This window comes from Patiria miniata, unplaced genomic scaffold, assembly GCF_015706575.1.
Source record: "Patiria miniata isolate m_02_andy unplaced genomic scaffold, ASM1570657v1 HiC_scaffold_24, whole genome shotgun sequence".
NCBI lineage: Eukaryota > Metazoa > Echinodermata > Asteroidea > Valvatida > Asterinidae > Patiria > Patiria miniata.
The window spans coordinates 10887910-10900382 of record NW_024037063.1 but is presented as its reverse complement, the minus strand read 5'-3'; the positions used below and the strand labels follow the sequence as shown (position 1 = coordinate 10900382).

General features: G+C 44.8%; 2 protein-coding genes and 1 pseudogene across 2 annotated transcripts in view; 1 reads left to right on the top strand and 2 right to left on the bottom strand.

Annotated features, from left to right (window-relative positions):
• Positions 1-4423, top strand: part of LOC119732456 (DNA repair protein REV1-like) — a 41509-nt gene extending 37086 nt beyond the window's left edge. Inside the window, exons 13-15 of the mRNA XM_038205983.1 lie at positions 306-458; positions 1074-1176; positions 1443-4423. Coding sequence (XP_038061911.1) covers positions 306-458; positions 1074-1176; positions 1443-1557 — 371 coding nt within the window. The 3' untranslated portion in view covers positions 1558-4423. The remainder of the gene's footprint in view (positions 1-305; positions 459-1073; positions 1177-1442) is intronic.
• A 3461-nt stretch (positions 4424-7884) lies between these two features.
• LOC119731927 lies at positions 7885-8575 on the bottom strand (the record flags this gene model as incomplete). Its single annotated transcript, XM_038205228.1, has 2 exons — positions 7885-8069; positions 8353-8575. Coding segments are annotated over 2 exons (408 nt in total), but the record flags the coding sequence as incomplete, so codon positions are not given.
• A 146-nt stretch (positions 8576-8721) lies between these two features.
• On the bottom strand, positions 8722-10273 carry LOC119731926 (annotated as a pseudogene).
• Positions 10274-12473: the final 2200 nt, after the last annotated feature.

The window sequence follows — 12473 nt, the reverse complement described above, 5'->3', positions numbered from 1 at the left end:
ATTTGGCTTGAGCATTAACAAAGCAGTACATACCGGTAGCGCTTTGCCAATATTTGCACCAGAAATCACTGTCTTTGTGAATAACCTTGCACTAACTACCTAAAATGAGCAAATATCCAACAACTTGTTGTGCAGCCACCATGACTTCACCTGGGCCTTTATACCCTGTCCAAATTGTGTGTATAGTGCAAAGAGTGTGCTTCACCACTTCTTTAGTAATAAGCTGATTCAGAAATCATGTAAGCTTACAAGGTAAATGAGTACGTCAGCAACATGTTCATTTGTTCATGTTTTGTTTTGCACAGCACCTACAGCTGATGGCAATCAGGATGTACATGGTAGCACTAACGCGGATGATGTGATGCAGACAGCAACCAAGGAACCTGTCAATCTCTGTGGTGCTGTGGCATTATGGGATGTCAAAGCATTGCTGAAAGAATGGACCACATCAGTAGAAGGTGCGTAGCATGTACACTGAAGAAAAACAAGTGGATTGAAATTTGGCACGTTTTCAAAAACCAAGAACTCAAAGTGCTTTGCAAGGACAAACAACAAGTTGTGTGGTGAAGGGGAAACATCTGATATCAAACTTACTGTCAGAAACAGGTTTTAAACAAAAAACATGAATTTAGTAGCCATCTTTTAGTAAAAATTTGGACTGGGGGTTTTTATTAAAAAGATCATGTTAAGCATTTTTGGAGGATTATAAAAATTTAATCTTCAGTATATTAAAGTATTTTTATTCAGTGTGAGAAATTGGACATTTGTTACAAATGTGTTTTATCCATAGACATCTAACCTAGTCACAACATTTGTATCCTTTTCTTCGTTGCATATTTCGTTAGCAAAACAGACTGCGCCACGTGGTCTGTAATGATGCGCGAATGGCTTGTGGTTTCTAATCACGCACGTACGATGAGCGTTCATGTAATTGACAAAGTCTATACTTGCATTATGTTACAAACCGATTTGAGAGCCAGGTGTTTCTAGGTTATATTAGTTGTGTTTGGTTTTTCGGTAAAAAGATTGTTACTTTGACATGATTGGTTGATGTTTTTCTTTGTTTCAATCAGAACCAGGAGATGAGGATATTGATCATCTGACTCTATACCTGAATGATCTCATACTGGATAGAAACATGAAGATGGCGGACTTGGTCCTACGGGCCATGAGAAGGTACTTTGTTGTTGACCTACCACTTGTATGTGTTTCCTTTCTGCAGTAGTAAAATTAACAGTGTAGAATAATTTGCAATTTTGAGCTATTCTTAGACCAAAAGATCAATTTTTGACCAGTAAAGGTATTCAGCAGCAGCAGAAAGGTATATGCCTCATTGAAAGCATATTGAATTTGTTTCTCAATGAAACATATTTGCTGTCATGAAATATGACCACATTCCAAAGTGGGAATTAAATGTGACTTTTGCTCTTGTTTTAAATCAGATTGGCCAGTCGAATGGAATCCACCTCACCATGGAGAGATGCCTATCAGATGATAGAGGACCGAGTACAAGACACCGTCTCACAGATCTACTGCAGCAAACTCAAGATCATGTAATGTTCTCAACTTTCAAACAAATAATTAAATTGCAATTTTGCCAAATGTGCAACTATTTTATTGAAGCAGTGAATATGTCAAAATCACCATAGGCCTTATGCCTTAAGGCGGAGTTAGAGGGCGATGGTTTTGTGTTGCTAGGATAGACTTGAGTACCCTCTGAGATACCCGCAAAGCAAAAGGTCTATAGCATTGGGTGAAGGCATTGTACTGAACCCACATGGAGGTGCATTTTCTTGTTGTCAAAATGATTACTCTACAAACAGTTTTGCAAACAGTCAGTCAAGATTGATTGTTCATGTGTTTAGGGTTAGACATCAATGCATGCGCCATTGATGTCAAGGTACTACCTTCACTTGGCTCTCATAGTACACTACAGGCTGCCCTCTACTGTTGATGCACGGACCCTATACCGGAGTCTGACGCCATGTTCAGTACCATACTGGTTTTGTTTTACAGTTTTGTTATTCTTGTACTAAGCGAGTTCTTGCATTCATAATCTTCATCTGGTGCTCAAACTGCTCAATTTGCTTAGATATTAATCCGTGAAAGCTCATAATTGCTTTTGAGGGTTTTGTCCTTACCCCAATTGAAAAAAAATGTGTAGCAGTGATTCTTTTGTCAAACCAGAAATTGTCAACGCTGTTTGTTGAAATAGCTTAGAAAAACTGATTTAAAAAATAGAATAATAATTTGGGAGGCTAATCATCCTTACTCGCAGGGGAGAAAAGCCCTTGTGGCACAGGAGAAAACCAACGCACAACTCTACTCACAAGAACGAACCAGGGCCACAGTGGTGAGAGGCGAGCGCTTTACGCAGTAGCGACCTATGCCACTTGAATATTAACATGCCTCTTTTTTGTAGTATGATGTAATGAAATGAATATGACACCTTAGTGCATTCCATCACGAACTGTAAGTGGTCATGTGCACTGAGTCATGTGCACTGATTAGAATCATCTCTAAGTGCTAATAACTACATGTACATCTTCCTTCTGTCTTTCAAAGTCTTCCAAGTTGTTATGATTATCTCTGGATCATCCTGCAGGTGTAATCTTTCTTTATCCTTTCTTTATCGTTTATGTATCATTTTGTCTACTTTTGTAGTACAGAAATACAGTTTAATAATCCACTCACAATATAACAAAAACACTTCCAAACTTTTGTGAAATCGAACGAACTCTATCGAAACTGTTGTCAACTTATTGAAACCTTAATTTTAAACTTGCTTGAAACATTCTCAAAACTTTTGACTAACAAGGGCATGCGGGGTCTAGGCGACGAGGTCATACACTCTTTCTTCCTTCTTGACGCACAGTAGGACACCCTTGGCATAGGTAGTAGTCGTTACGGTTTCCTTGATCTGTTCGACCTTGCCATCCAGCAGCTTCTTCAGGGGCTGCATCACGATTCTTTCGGGCTGGTCTTTGGGCTGGCTCTTGGATGGCGCCTCCTCGTCATCATTTACAAACAAATGTCCACAAACTACAGAACAAGGCAAAGGGCAAAGCAATAGGCCTACCTTGCTGTTCTCTCATTTTGTTTCTTTAGGCCCTAGAGCTATCAATGTTTGTTAGATTTGTTTTAATATGAAGGCCAAGGAATGCGGCCCCATTTTTAATAAAGTTAAATTGGGCCATGAAAATATGTTCTGGTCAGTTTGATAGAATCGTAAATATTCTTTCTGAAAAAAAACTCTAAAACTACCTTCAGTAAGCTCTGACATTTTGTAGCGGGAATTCACGAAATCCCCAACCGTGTATCTGCTAGAACATGCATCTCTGTCATGCAGCTTGCAGTGGCAGAGAAACCCCATAGCTTTCCTCCGGTGACCGTTGGCCCTATTTCCAGCTTCAACCTCTTTGTCTGGTTCAATCTCAACATTTATCAGGGGTTGATCTGGTTCTTCTGACTCTGTATCAGATTCTTCATTCGAAGAATGAATTTCGAGTTCATCGAGAGAAGAATCAGGGTCCTCCTCTTTATTGACGATTTGTTGTCGGAACCGAAACAATCAGCTGTGTTTCAGCTGGGCGAGCTGAAGTAAACTCTCCACAAGTCTGCCCTCTAGACCAAGGATATTGGCGCTTTGGAGGTCATTCATGGCCTCAGCAAACCGCTGTTCTCGATCTCCCATGTTTGCTTTGGTTTTATCAAATGATTACCCAAAAAAACGGAGCAATTGAGTCGCAAAAAGGTCATATTTGTAATGAGTAAGAATTCACAGTACACGCACAGCATAAAATTGGCAGCCCAGTGAGCCATGACTACATGCCTTATGCACATGTGCAATTTAGCAATGCTAGGGTATTGTCTAATTACATGGGCACTTCCCACACGTGACCCAAAGTAAACACTTCCTTAGATACAAGCAGCTCTGAACGGTACGTTGTTTACATGTGTAAATCAGTAATTTACTTATTAGCATAAGGCCTTTGACCCATGTTTTGCCCATATTTGGAGAGAGGAAGATCACAGCTTTCAGTCAATACCATTTTGTGCATGTAGGAGGTGCGTTTTCCCAACAAAAAAAAAGAAACGTCGAAGTAGCATTTATAAGGGCCTTTTTACTGAAACAATGGACAATTTAATTCAAAAGGGTCCACAAACACGTTCATTTATTCCTCTTTAAAGATCAAAAACAATATTTCTAATTAATAAATATGAAAATAAGGATACCAAAGAAGCAAAATAAAATCAAATCCGAATAACGATTTTCTACGTTATTTTTTTCAACCTCCCAACTTTGAACCACCCTGTACATGGAAATAGGCTGTGAGAGAAGCGACTCATTTCTGCAGAGCCTGTCACATGTTTGTTTTGAGGGAGAGTCCCGTAAAAAAAACCTGTCAAGAAAGAAATCATACTAGCGGTTCTTTTAACATTTCCCGAATTTCATTTCTTAGATTGTAAATTGTTTTAAATGACACTCCTAAGTTTCTAAACGAAGGGTGAAGTTTTAATAAATTTGACACTAAGATGTATTTTGTTGGCATAAGCTCGTTGAATCCCTACAGTTTGTTTAAGCCACTCCTCTCAGGATTTTGTTGACAAGCCCCATGCTGCACAATCCCCTCATAGCCAGAAACTAGATATTGAACAGCTTCCCTTATAAAGGTTATTATACTAGCTAAATTTCTAACTAAAAAAAATGGCAATTGCCTGAAAAGAGTTCACTATCTTACTCAGCAGATGCTTGTGCAGGTCATCACCAGTAAGTTTGGAATTTGCTTCCTTTTTTTTGTTTTACCCAGGAGAGAGCATAGTTCTCCCTTGATTTTACCAGTTGGATCACTTTCTTCCAAATTACCAAGAAATGTCAACATTTCGTAGTGATATTTTTTGTGTTCATGTATAGTTTTTAAAATCATCTTTACGGTCCCTGTCTTCATTCCCGTTGCCCCAGCCGTTCCTCACGCTTGGCAACCATCCTTACCCGCAACTCCTTGAATGACTCCTCGGCTGTGTTGGCACAGTACCAGCTGCCGTAGTACTGGGTGTGGCTCTTGAGATCCCGAGGCTGTTTGCACTTGCTGCAAACCGATATCTTGGTGCCGCGGCATACTTCTTCCTTGGGATCCCAGACTCTTCTTCCTCCTTGGCTGCCTTAGGGCGGTAGGCTGCCGTACTCCTGGGTTGCCCCCGCTGTTCCTGATGCTTGGCAACCATTGTTGCCCACCACTCCTCAAACGACGCCTTGGCTGTGTTGGTACAGTACCAGCTGCCATAGTACTGGGTGTGGCTCTTGAAATCCCGAGGCTGTTTGCACTTGCTGCATACGGATATCTTTGTGCGTGCGGCATACTTCTTCCTCGGGCTCCCAGACTCTTCATCCTTCCTGGCTGCTTTACGGTGGTAGGCTGCCGTACTCCTTGGTAGCGGCTTCAGCTCCTGATGGGGTGGTGGAGGGACCTTAGGACATGGCAGGACATGAGGCTGGTGATCTTGCGCTTGGAGCCTGGGGGGAGCAGCAGGAATTATGACGGTGACCATGGGCGGTGCAGGCTGGGTTGAGGGCACCGGAATGGGGCGTGGGACAGGCTGGGTGCGAGGCGCTCGCTGCTTGGCTTCTACAGCCATGTCCTCGGGGTCCTGGAACTGGAACGGACGGGGATTACCATGCACACTCAAGCTGATGGGTTTCTCTACCGCAGCAGGGAGGGGCTCTGGAGCTGTCATGGGGGGTTGCCCCCGCTGTTCCGGATGCTTGGCAACCATTGTTGCCCACCACTCCTCAAACGACGCCTTGGCTGTGTTGGTACAGTACCAGCTGCCATAGTACTGGGTGTGGCTCTTGAAATCCCGAGGCTGTTTGCACTTGCTGCAAACGGATATCTTCATGCGTGCGGCATGCGGCATACTTCTTCCTCGGGCTCCCAGACTCTTCATCCTTCCTGGCTGCTTTACGGCGGTAGGCTGCCGTACTCCTTGGTAGCGGCTTCAGCTCCTGATGGGGTGGTGGAGGGACCTTAGGACATGGCAGGACACGAGGCTAGTGACCTTACGCTTGGAGCCTGGGGGGAGCAGCAGGAATTATGACGGTGACCATGGGCGGTGCAGGCTGGGTTGAGGGCACCGGAATGGGGCGTGGGACAGGCTGGGTGCGAGGCGCTCGCTGCTTGGCTTCTACAGCCATGTCCTCAGGGTCCTGGAACTGGAACGGACGGGGATTACCAGGCACACTCAAGCTGATGGGTTTCTCTACCGCAGCAGGGAGGGGCTCTGGAGCTGTCATGGGGGGTCGTAGCAGAGTGATGCCCATCTTCAGGACCTGCCGTTCTCTCTTCTTGGATTTGTCATTGTTTCTAATTACAGAAGAAGAATTAAAAGCAAATGGCCGTCTATGGCAATCTTTGTTTTATTAGATAATTTTACATAACAGGAAAACAAATTTAAAATCTGGCAAACCTTTTACTGCCTTTTCAGAAAATTGTTTCCAAGCATAAAATGTTACATGTTCGATGTTTTTTTTTCCATCGATTGGCACTAAGATGTGAAGTACATTAGCATTTGCCATCAATCTTTTCTAATTGTTGGGTTAGTAAACGATTAACAAAATAAAATATACAAATTCATACCACTGGATGAGAGTCCTTTGATTGATCTCCATCAGCTGAAGCTGAGTGTGCCTGGTGAGTGAGGCATTGGACAGCACCATATTTCTGATGTTCTAGAGGCCTAGGATATGAGCGCCCATCGCTGTGTGGTCCTACCCCGCTCTCGGACCTGTCCCGGAAAGAGGGAGCACAGCTTGTCGATGAGGCACTCCATATACCTGTTGCTGTCCGGCCGGGTATCTGGACCAGCATTCTTACCCAAGAAACATCTGCAAAGAACATTAAAAATAGAAATTCATAAAATAAAAAATAAAAAAAACAAGTTAACAAATAAATTTAATGTAGAAACTGTCAAAACAATTGCAGTGCGGACCAAAGTCTCAAATACATAACCATTCTTCTGGCTTGTAGATGTTGGTGCACTGTGGTATCCAGTGGGAGAGATCCTTTTGCAGCATTGGTAGAATTTTCTTGTGTATTGAAGAAACAGTAGTGTTTGCATACCTTCTGGTGCTGTCCAGCCCAGGTATCACTGTCGTTCCTCTAGCTGGCTTGAACTGCCCCTTGGTGAGTTTGGACTGGTGGTGTGGTTTCCATCTGACAGTTTGATCGTAACAGTGGAGGTCATTCCACAGTTTGATTATTATGTCAACCCCGGTTGATGACCCCACTCTTGTGCCGAAACCGAAGCAGGTAGTTAGCCAGAGTCTCTACCCTGTCGTAGCCAGGGATGTCGTCTGGCCCAACAGCCTCTTCCTGCAGTACATGGGCAAGATTGCAAGGAAGTCATAAATTTAATTTTGGAATGCATGAATCGATAACTTGCAAAATGTGTTGCCTATTTCTAGCAGGTGCGTACTTAGGGATTCCTCTGTTCCCTTGACGTCCAAGGGGTCGTCAACATGGGGAGGTTCAAGGACTGGTGGTTTGGGTGTCTAAGAAGGCATACTTGATGATGGAGGACTTTGTGGTTTCCTGGACAATGTGGCAGGCTTTGCTTGGCGAGCAGAGGATGAGGGGCTTGGTGGGCACGTTGACCTTGGGGCTGGTGGAGGCTGTGGCGGTGGTGGCGATGGTGGTGCACCTGAACCAGGCCATTTGGCAAGCATGAGTTGCCGCTGGAAGCCTCGTCTAAGTGACAGTGTTGCTGCTGTGAGACAAATGTAACAAAATTGTCAGAAAAGTATACGGTTTACAACAGCACCTGAGCACACATACACGTAGACCTTTTCTGTCCTTCGGAAAGCTAAGAACATAATTAAACCACTTTTTACTTACTTTCTATGACAGGCCTTTGCGTCACCAGGGGAGGGGAGCGAGATATCTCCTCAATGGGGGGGGGGGGAATGGTGGGATCCATGCCCGCCTCCTCCTCCTGGTAGCCCGCATCATCAGGGGAATACACTCCAAGCACCTTGTTGGTTTGCTGGAAGAGGTATTCTACCCCGATGCGCTCTCCTGAAGTCACCAAAAAAAATACCATACATAAAAAAAAATTGCCTTGCATGTTTTCAAAGTTCATCACATACACTTTTTTGGATAAAACGTTGAAATATGGTCTTCAAACAGTGCTTTCTGAAACGACATCTGAAATCAATTTGAATGCAAACCAGCACTTTTTTGGTCGTCTTTTTCAAGTGGCACACAGATTACAATTTTTTAAACAATCAATGTGCATGCCTTAGGCATTATATTCAATGACAATTAGCAGCAAACCTCTAAATGTTATAATACGCACCAGTGTGTTGCTGTGGTTTGGTGTGGGTAGGGTTAATACTCTTGCCGAGCACACGCTGGCCGAGCTGGTCCACAGAGTACTGCAGATACCTGCTGTAAACTCGATGCTCTGGGGCTTCGGTCAGCAAGGCATATGCAGCACAATCTTCGTTCCAGCGAACCAGTCCCTCCATCAAGTATGCCTGGAAGTGGACGTCGTTGGCTACTGTTCCTGTCAAAATGAATCAAGGCAATAACATCATGTTCCTGGTGTAACAAGTATTTGCTGATATATTGCAACTTAAGTTATAGGCTTGAGCATATTGAGTTGAAACAATACAGGCAGAACGTTTGTGGCCATATATATATATATATAGGATAAGTGAACAATCTAGTTAATATTACAAAAAGTCTCACCAGGGATGAATCGGTCGAGATGGAGATGGAAGGACTCAAGTGACGTTGACCAAGGGGCACATTGGAAGACCGGAAGTGTCACTTCACCTACTACGGTCTCACCCATCTTGGTGTAGAGCTGCACACCAGGCAGGTCCTGGAAGCAGGCGATGTGCCGTTTCTTAGACCCCCAGATGTCCCAGATGCGGGTCGAGGCCAGAAGGAGAACTCCCAGAGTGTCTCACCCCTGCTGTCCATTCAGGATGTTAAGCAGGTTCTTGATGATGCGGGTAGTCTCCTCCACACTCCGGGTCTTCCTTCTGCAGAAGCAGGCCAGTGCCTTCTTGTTGATGCTGTCCAGGATCGCATCATCAGAAGGGTCGTGGACCTTCTGGGCGATCAAATGGGCTTGCTTGGCTTGCTTGAGCCGGTCAATATCATCAGAAGATGCACGCTGATAGCTGACGGAGAAAGAACGCGTACAGCTGGTAAGAATCGGTCGTGCACCCTGATGCAAATCTCCTCATGAAGTGCCAGATGTCAAGCCGGACTTGCAAGTCTGGCCAGCCACTGAAGTGCAACTTGGTACTGCATTAGTCTCTGTCAATGTAGGGAAGTTCGGATGGGGGCACACCGGCAGTCTGGTACCGTGTGACAAGGTCGGCCTTCTGCAGCAGTCAACATGCACATAAGAACCTGCCCGTGCTCGTTCCCTACGTTGGTAGCCCATGCTACAGAACCTCGAGAGTGTCCGGCAAGTTTCTTTGCCACCTACATTTGAATATAATGTGAAAACTAATGGTTATTATTTATTAGAACTTGAAAATATGCATGATGCACAACATTTGCTTTTGCTGCAAGTTTTAGAAAGAGTTGTATGTAGGGATGGGTATTTCAACCCAAATATTGTTGCACTGCACAAAATGATTTTCTTACATCTTTTAATATAAGAAAATATTCTCTTGTCTCACTCCCACATTTGTTTCTAAGAGTTCTTTTCTTGCAACAAGATTTTTTTCTAGTTTGAAGAATACAATTGTTAGCAGTGTGACATCTTGAACGTTTGTACATGGATGCTGGGAAAACCAAGAAGAAAATCTGTTCTTGAAGTATTACAGTAAGCAGAGGCACTTTTAAAAATAAGGTGATTTATTTTTGCAACAATGGGCAGCCTTTCCTTGAAAATGGCAGCACACAGTGTTTCATGTGACATGATGCTTGGGACTTGCAGTCAATCACAAGTCATGTATGACGTTTCATAATGCTGTCCTATTTTTGTTTGGGGGAGGTTTCATCTTGTATGTTGCCTTTAAGTACCGATCAAAAAATGTGTCATTTACATGCAGATACCCTCCAGTTGGTAAGAGTTTGTGCTTATAATTTTTTTGCAGGAATTACATTTTGCATTACAAAAAGGTTTATGGACAAAATAAAGGTCTCGTTACCTTCTTGGTTGAATCCAACTTCAACACCCGGCCAAAGGTTGAGGTGATGGCTGCCTTGGTCTCGTTGATGCGCTGCAGGACATCATTACAGTAGACAGTCATCAGCCATTGGGAATTGGGGACATGGGGGGAAGTTCTTCAAACGAGGGGCGGGAGATCAGGCCACGTTCACTGGCTCGAGTGTACTCGTGGCACTGGGACAGGTAGTGGGCCGTCTTCTGGAGCCAGGCCTCGCTGGGCTGCTGGTGGAGCTTCTGGTGGAGCTGGTAGGTGTTGTTCCCAAGCCTTCTGGAGCGCAGGAGGAGAACCACCCTGACGTCACAAGCCTGCCTGTACGTCAGGACAGCAGGAAACTGGACATGGTGGCCGAGGTCCAGCTGCTCCAGAAAGGGCTGGCTCCAACTGATGAGCTTCCGCCTGCAGTGGGAGCATTCCAGGTACTCAGCTGCCAGGTTGTAGTGTCTGTTGATATCTACATCCTGGTGCACGTGCAGGTACATGCTATCTGAGTGGAGTTCCCGGTCACTGCAGGTGTCGGTGGGGCAGGTGAGCCTCAGTGCCCACAACCTCCATGGCATCCAGAGTAGAAGCCTGTGGGCGAAGAAGTGGGCAGCCCTTGGTGGCTGACCATGGATGAGGTGTGGCTCGGGAGGGTTGTACCAAAGGCGGTTGACCTTGCTGTAGTCTATCTCTGGTTTCCCCTTCTTGGACAGCCTGAAGAGTGCCTGTGACATCCAACCATGGTCAGCCTCAGGAAGGCTCTGCCGCCAGCCATCAGTCAGAGGATACTCTAAAATTAATAACAGAAACACAAAACTTACGAAATACGCATACGACTTCAAAGTTTACAAATTCAGTATGTTGCCTATTTAAATGATTGGGCATTAACAATTTTGCCAACAAAAATGCAAATATTAAAATACAGATACCTGCTGTAAACTCGATGCTCTGGGGCTTCGGTCAGCAAGGCATGTGCAGCACAATCTTCATTCCAGTGAACCAGTCCCTCCATCAAGTATGCCTGGAAGTGGACGTCGTTGGCTACTGTTCCTGTCAAAATGAATCAAGGCAATAACATCATGTTCCTGGTGTAACAAGTATTTGCTGATATATTGCAACTTAAGTTATAGGCTTGAGCATATTGAGTTGAAACAATACAGGCAGAACGTTTGTGGCCATATATATATAGGATAAGTGAACAATCTAGTTAATATTACAAAAAGCCTGACCAGGGATGAATAGGTCGAGATGGAGATGGAAGGACTCAAGTGACTTTGACCAATGGGCACATTGGAAGACCGGAAGTGTCACTTCACCTACTACGGTCTCACCCATCTTGGTGTAGAGCTGCACACCAGGCAGGTCCTGGAAGCAGGCGATGTGCCGTTTCTTAGACTCCCAGATGCGGGTCGAGGCCAGAAGGAGAACTCCCAGGGTGTCTCACCCCTGCTGTCCATTCAGGATGTTAAGCAGGTTCTAGCCTTGTTCAATGCGGTCTCTCGGCTTTTTGTCGAAGGGAGATAATCGGGCCCTAGCACCCACAATCAACGCAGTTACGTGCGTGTACCACCGACCCTTGTCCGTGCGTGTACCACCGACCCTTGTCCGTGCGTGTACCACCGACCCTTGTCCGTACGAACGGTTCGGTACTAACACAACCAGCAAGCACACACACGTGAGTACGGACTGTACGCATGGTGTAATAAGGCAGTAAACGTAGGCCTACTATGTTCTGCGTGTGGGTGTACGTACGTACGTACAGTGTACGTGTGGGGGATATACGCGCCGCGTGGCCTGTCGAACGACCGCCTTGTTGGGTCTGCAACTTCCGGGTTTAATGTCTTTCTTTACTTTTTCGTCCAGTTTTGGAAAAAAATGGGCGGGCTTCAGGTATGCGGGTATGCCGTGATGATTATGTAGGTCGTCTTGGACCAATCACATGAAACAACCTTCCCAATAGTATGATTAATTCATTTTTAAGCTGACCAATCGTAAGCTTCACAAGAATCATGTGACGTCGCGCGGCATGCATAATGCATTAGTCATCATGGCGTCTTCCATGTCTTTTTAGCGAGAGCGAAATGTTCGTCACTTTTTCAACAATTTGACATTGATTCGAGTTTTTCGGCTCGTGTAATGAATCCATTTGAGTGGGCAACGATCGTCTAATGACAGCATTACCTGCAGAATTTGTTGGAGCCTTCAATACTGCTTCGGACAGACTGGGACTGAACGACTTTCACCCACAGCAACGGGCCACCATTGCAGCGTTTCTTCGCGGATGCGACGTGTTTGTTAGCCT